The following is a 7,298-nucleotide window of genomic DNA, read 5'->3' as shown; positions in this document are numbered from 1 at the left end:
TTTTTTTTCAGGTAATGTGATTTTCTCCCACAGTCCAAAAACATGCATTTGAGCTTTGTTTTTTTGTTTTTTTACTTTGCCTGTAAGTGTGAATGTTTTGATGGATTGGCACCCTATTAGTGTGTATCGGCCACTGAGACCCTGAATTAGATAAAGTGAGCAGCTCAAAGCAAAAAAAACAAAACAGGTGTTCTGACTGGTAGCAGTGAATGATGCTGCTAAACAGAATCTTATTCTTTCTCTTAAGCCGTACCTCGTTACTCAAATGGTCAGGTTAACTGCTGCGGCCAGATGCGAATGAGAAATGCCTGCAGTGAGCAGTGGGTCTTCTTGCGTTACTATCAGTGGTACAGTGTGGTCACTCGGTTAGTTTTCCCCTAATGAACCTGCCAGTCTCTTCTGATACATGACGTGACTCCTGAAGGCCTCTTGAAGGGAAGCCAAGTCGGCAGCACATGTACGTTCTCCCTGTACACTTCCTGCACAGCAGAAATCTTTGTGTTTATTGCAACCGCAGCTTTTAAAGCTTTTTTTTTTTTTTTTTGGCTTTTGTACCACAGTTCCACTTTAAAGGCAGCACAGATGTTTTGGTTAGTGAGTTATCATGTCCTTTAAGAGTTGTGTGAAAGCTCAAACGAGGCTTTCTGACATTGTTTGTGTTCCTTTCTTTAAAAACGTTCCTATAAACAGTTGATTTATATGAAGGCCTTTATTACCGATGGCACTATAAAGCACAACAGACATCAAACAAGGATTAATATGATAATTGCATTTTTTTTTTTCTTTTCTTTTTTTACATGCTTAAATAGTTTTTCCTCTTTGGTTTCAGCATCATGATGTCAAACTGAAACTGAAAACAGCAAACTTCCTATTAATATGATGGGCTTCGTGCAAGGCGCTCAAGCCGCCCCTGATGCTCATATTTCTGGTCCAAGACGTTCGGATGGGGGAAGGTCTCCAGGTTGGCATACACAAACGTTGCGAGGAAATACTTGAGTCGTATGCTGAGGTGGGTGTGTACATCTGGGGCTGCGTACGGGGGCAGGAACATAATACGCTTTGGCTCAGTCAGTGCATAATGGGGGAACTGGCACTGTTGTGGTCATGTTGGCCAGGAGAGGATGCTGCCTGGCTCCTTGGCTTTCATCCGCAGCGCCACCAGGCCCGTCGGCTTGTATTCGGTCTCGGGCCCCTCCATGGAGGGCGACCCGAGGCCCCCCGGGAAGCTGTGGAGCGAGTAGAGGCCGTTGATGCCTGGGTGATGTGTCGGGTGGTGGTGGTGGTGGTGGTGGTGTGGGTGGCTGGGGGACGCCGGCATGCCCATGAAGCCCTGCAGATTGCTGTGGGGGTGGGGGTACGTACTCATGCAGGAGGAGGGGATGGAGTCGGGTCCGAGGACGCAGCCGGTCGCCGGACCGCCGCCGCCGCCCCCTGAAGCCGGCCCCGGCCACAAGTTGCTCTGCATCTGGACGGAGAGACGGACACCGATGATGCACGTCCGCTCATACAGAACGAATGTCATGTGTGTGTCGGCGGCGGTCTACCTGGTACGCATCATGACGGGGGAGAAGAGAGATATCGTACGTAGCAGCAAAGTGGTTGCGCACCTCCTGGATCTTCCCATAACGTTCCCGTTTCCTCCACTTAGCTCTGCGATTCTGGAACCAAACCTTTCGCGTACAAACAAACATCACTCAGGATGACAAAGCATTTCCAGGCCACAAACTGTCGCTGGAGGTTTGAAACGGGAGTCTGACGCACCTGAACTCGAGCCTCGGTGAGCTCCGTCCGCAGGGCCAGCTGCTCCCGGGCGTAGACGTCGGGGTAGTGAGTCTTCTGAAACACTTTCTCCAGCTCCTCCAGCTGGAACGTGCTGAAGGTGGTGCGATTGCGTCGCTTCTTGTTCTTTCCTGATAAGTCTATGGAGTCGGCGATGGAGTCTCCCTGCAAACCGCCGCCCGGCTCTTTCAGCTTCCCGCAGCAGTCTGGACCCATCCCTGGGTAGCCCATGGTCTTTGGAGGTCCTTTTTCCCTGACTGAGGCACACACACACACACACACACACACACACACACACACACACACACACACACACACACAAATAAATAAATATGCACAAAAATCACATCCGTAAACTCTACAATCATATTTGTCAGTTAATTAAAATAAAAAAATTTAAGTTTTCGACTGCTTAACATTTTTAACACGTAATTTTAATTAACTTACTAATTTGTGCAATCATCAAGTTTTGGTTCAGATTTTTTTATTCGTCAACTCCCATCTTTAATTCTATCTGAAAACTATTAATATTTACTTTTCACTGTGGCTTAAGTTGTCTTAAAAATATGTATTTTTTCAGTTGAATTAAAAATCCAAAAGTTTGATTCAAAAAAGATTTTCTAGTGTTAATAGTTTACACAGATCTATTCTTTTAGTGGAGTTTTTTTTCTGTCCTACAAAATTAGCAATTATTTTAACTGCTTTAAATTTAAAAAAAAAAAACAAGAAAAGATGATCTGAGTCTCTTGAAACTAAAGGAAAATATTACTGTAAAAAAAAAAAGGCCAGAATTTAAAGATTGGTTGTTCTATTTTAACAAAAAGAGCAGAAATAAATACTTTTTTCAAACTACGAAAATCCTGATTGCTGTGATAAAATCAAAACACGGATACAACTTGTACAGACTTGGACTTAATTAAAATAAATATAAAGAGAGAATCACATGAAACCAGTTAAACACGACGGTACGACTGAAATCTTTGGTTGTTTTGCTTGTTTCTCATCGTGATTCCCGAGTTCATTCTGTCAAAACAGACTGAACGGTGAGATGTCTGAGAAACACACACACACACACACACACACACACACACACACACACACACACACACACACACACACACACACACACACACATACCCAACACTAATTCAGATTTAATTCAATTAGTCCAGACTGCTCTCATTCAGACACTCGGGGAGTTGAATTAAACCTGCAGGGCAATAAGTAATAAACAAGATTTCATTGTGATAATGCACAAAGGTTGATTTATAGGGTCGCTTCAGCTCGATGGGAAATAGGAAACATGTTAAGCTGCACACAGAATAAGGACATCCAGTACACGGCACTGAAATGAGACTTATCTGCTTAAAATCTGAAATCCTTCAATGTCTGAATTAATCATGTTAACGTTTGACAAAAAGGGAAATTCTTTTGCTTCCTGTTAACAGACTGTGAAAGAAGTCTGCTCCTTCCTGCACTGTTTGGATGTTGTTGTCCATGTTCATTACGTTTTGACCCCCGAGCCCCCAAACAAAACCGCCCTCCATCAATCTGCAGCCACTGGCCGACTGGAGGCGGATGAGATACCACTCTGCTTTTCTCCTAATTCACCGCAGAGGCCCGGCAGGAAAACACTTTTCATTGCAACAATAATTTCTTAATGTCCATTAGATCCAACCTTGCACCACATGTTGAAAATGTTCTCGGTTGCGAGCAAAGGGGGGGCAGGACTCTCCGAATTGCTTTTACCTTGTCAAGCACCCACATCCGCTCGGCCCCAATTGTGTAACTGGAGATCTATGTTAGACGCAGGAAAAAGGGCAAATATTCCCAATGTAAAGGTAGGAATGTCGAGCTGTGAGCACGAGGCGCTGTCCTCATACATTAAGATGGAAATCTGAACATTGATTTTCAGGCCCCCGACCTCTCCACGTTTAAATTTGAACAGATCACTTATGAAACATGTACTTTTGTTATTTCTAAATATACCCTTGTTTAAAATTCACCTGTTAACTAAAATTTGTATTTATTTAGGTTGAAGTGATCCCATCCGTAAACGGGAACTATTATGATGAGACTTTGCTTCGTTTGAGTGTAATTAAAATTTTACGCCGTTTTTAATCTCGTTGTGAAAGTCGAGGGTGAACGCTATCCTGGTTCTGAGTTCAATTTGGGCTGGAATCGGGTTCAGCTCCACACCACCTTAGTGGATAGAAAGTGATGTTGTTATGTGGAAATTCTAAGAAAAAATAGGAAGAAAGTAAGAAATGTACTGTATTTTTTTGTATGGCCTATAGTTGAGCTCCTATTGAAAACAATCACACACACACACGCACACACACACACACACACACACACACACACACACACACACACACACACACACACACACACACACACAGTCTGTCCATCAAACAACTTTCATCCCGCTGTAGACAAAACAGGAAGACGGATCCGCCTTTGAAAGTGCAGGGAGCCCGAATTTAAAAGCACTGCAGGTAAACACACCACACACACACACACACACACACACACACACACACACACACACACACACACACACACACACAAAAAAAATTGGTTCTGCCCGTATACAAAACCCAAAACACAACGCATATGGAATATATGATGATTACTGTCACGACAGTGTGTGTGTGTGTGTGTGTGTGTGTGTGTGTGTGTGTGTGTGTTTGTCCTGTAAGAGATAAAGAAACAAACTAAAAGAAACCACGCTGCCTTTTCTTCTCCAAAGGAATGTTTAAAAAAAAAATGACTGGCTGATATTATTGAAGAAGTATAAAAAAAAATTTTTTTTAAATTCTATTAAATCTTTGAGCTGTCTTTGGCATTAACTTTAATCAAACGGTTGTATATTATCCTGGATATAGATATCACAAAGAGCTTATCAGCGCTGATATCCTCTGCTGCTTCAGAGAATCATCAGCAACAATAAACAGAGTGAAAGCCCACATCATTTCTCCAGGCTCTGGTTCAAAACACACACACACACACACACTCACACTCACACACACACACACACACACACTCACACTCACACACACACACACACACACACACACACACACACACACACACACACACACACACACACACACACACACACACACACACACACACACACACTATTATCTCTGACAGCCTGTCTGCAAAAGTCACAGCCAGCAGCTGCATTTCACTTTTCAAGGCCGTGTTAATAAAGGAGTGAATAAAATAGAGCAAAAAGACCTAAATATCAGAGTGTCTTCCTGAAATGAAGATGAAGCTGACCTTTAACCTTTAACTTCACACCAGAAACTGAAAAAGAAAACAATTATTTAATCTAAAATGGGAGTTTCTTTATGAGAAACATCAATTCTATTTAGAGATATGCTGATTAAATACATTTATAATGCCAACATTTTAATAAATAGAGTGAAGGACTTTAAATTGAATTTCCAATGAGATTTAGAATAAAGACTTTATTTAATTATTCATTTATTTGTCTATATGTTCCCTTGTCATTATGACAGTTGACCAGTCCAGGATTTTTTTTTCTACCAATTCACACTATTTACGCCTGGTTTTTTTCAGTTACTTTTTAATGAAATACAGTCAACATGTTATAAAGAGACGCAACGACGTGTTGTTTAATTTTCGTGCGTAAATATAATTCAGACGTACCTTCTGTGTTGTTTTCATAAAAGCCCGTCTTTATCGATCCCACCTTGGGATCTTGGTTTATACTGTCCAGGAACTTGCTGTGCTTGGACGGTGAACCGGGCGCGTTGGCGGGCGAGGCGCCGTGCGTAAAGTCCACCGATGGGTCACCGAACCTCCCCATAGCCGCGGCGTACAGATCCCCGCGCAGGCCGAGCCGGTGAGGAGGCCCGGGGGGAGGAGGAGGAGGGAGGTGAGGGGACTTCTGCAGATCGTCGCAGGAGAGGAAGGATCCCGAGCCGCCGCCGTGCTCCAGGCCCGGGGAGTTGGCCGGCGTCCTCCTGCTGCTCTGCGGAGAGAAAGGCAAACAAGTCTCCGTCTCCATCTCTCAGCCGCAGCAGCTCCAGCAGGTCGGACTGCAGCGACTGGGCGCAGCTCGACTGGGCGCCGGAGTGAGGAGGGCGATTTTTTTTTTTTCTTTTTCTTTTTTTCCTGATCTGTGTTCATGTCAAGTGGGTGGGATTTAACAGATCAGAAACAAAGACCCGTGAAACCGTGAGAGAGAGAGAGAGAGAGAGAGAGAGAGTGAGGAGAGAGAGAGAGAGAGAGAGAGAGAGAGAGAGAGAGAGAGAGAGAGAGAGAGAGAGAGAGGAGAAAGTTTGTGTGTCTAACAGTCTGATATAATCCGCCAAAAATTCAATCACGCGTGGTTTCTGTCGCTCCAATTAACCATTTAATTCCTATTTCATATATTATTATGAGCCTAATCACCAAATCAAGCGGGACAGGAGGCGCGCAGCGGCCTGAGCTCAAGTTAAAACGTAAAAAAAAAAAACTGAATAAAAAAAACATTTCACTTTACTCGACGCAGTTTATAATATTTTAGTTGCATGATATCAATTCCGTGCAATTATGTTCTTTTATTTTAAATTATATTCATTTAATTTTACACTAAGGAAGCAAATGTTTTTCCTTTTTGAGGTTTTGCGTTATTTCGTTTCTTATTTTGTTAAGTACACAATGAACAATGTTTTCGTCTTACTTATATTCTAGAATCTCTAAGAATTTTATTTATTTTCACAAGTTTTTTAATGCCTCTAAGATAAATGTTTTTCAGATATAATTAAAATTTTAAGATGATTATTTACACGTCTAAGAAAACACTATTATTTGATATTTACTTTAAATAAATATTTATAAAAAAACACAGGTTTTGTTATTATAACAGGAATAAGCTACGTTAGATGGAGAAATAAACGGATAATTCGTAAAATGCATTTACGCAATAAACACACGCACATAGCGTCGCTATTTATTGAAAAGTCATTAGGTTACTAGATGGACACAGCAAAGAAAGCTGGGATTTTTCAAGAGATGAGCAAATATTTCTTACTGGATTTATATTTTTTTTTAGGAACGGCTTAAAATTTTATTAAACACTGTCCTAAAAATGCGTCGGCGTGCGTAAAGAAATGCGGAAATATATGGTGTGATCATTTGCACCAGTTATCAGCCTTGTTACTAAAAAAAACCTTTTTAAAAATTATTGAAATGTTTACTATAAAATTATTCAATTACACAAATTTTGAAATAATATATTGTGTTTGATAACTAGATTATTTGATGATGAACATATATAATGTCTTCAGACTTGATTTATACTGAATGTCACTTCACTCCAGTTCCCCTCAGAACTGAGGCGCAGCTCTGTGGTTGTACCAAATAAATTCTGAATGCCATTTAGAAAATATGGACAAATCCAAAACAACAGTCATGAAGGTCATAACTTCCACCAGCTTGCAGTAGAATATAATTTCCTGACACTCACGTGACATTTGTTCTGATTTAGAGACAATATTTTG

The 7,298-nt window shown here is 41.5% G+C and overlaps 1 protein-coding gene across 1 annotated transcript; it reads right to left on the bottom strand.

Moving 5' to 3' along the window:
* Positions 1 to 697: 697 nt before the first annotated feature.
* Positions 698 to 5,893, bottom strand: alx3 (ALX homeobox 3). The gene is made up of 4 exons (XM_080468805.1): positions 5,461 to 5,893; positions 1,762 to 2,036; positions 1,545 to 1,670; positions 698 to 1,465 (listed from the first exon to the last, which is right to left on the bottom strand). Exons 1-4 carry the CDS (start codon positions 5,819 to 5,821, stop codon positions 1,103 to 1,105), a joined length of 1,125 nt encoding a protein of 374 aa, XP_080324931.1. The 5' UTR covers positions 5,822 to 5,893; the 3' UTR covers positions 698 to 1,102.
* Between the last annotated feature and the right edge of the window lie 1,405 nt (positions 5,894 to 7,298).

The sequence above is a fragment of the Lipophrys pholis genome (genome assembly GCF_963383615.2).
Source record: "Lipophrys pholis genome assembly, chromosome: 8".
NCBI classification, from domain to species: domain Eukaryota; kingdom Metazoa; phylum Chordata; class Actinopteri; order Blenniiformes; family Blenniidae; genus Lipophrys; species Lipophrys pholis.
The sequence above is the reverse complement of the archived record's forward strand: the minus strand, read 5'-3'. Positions and strand labels throughout refer to the sequence as shown.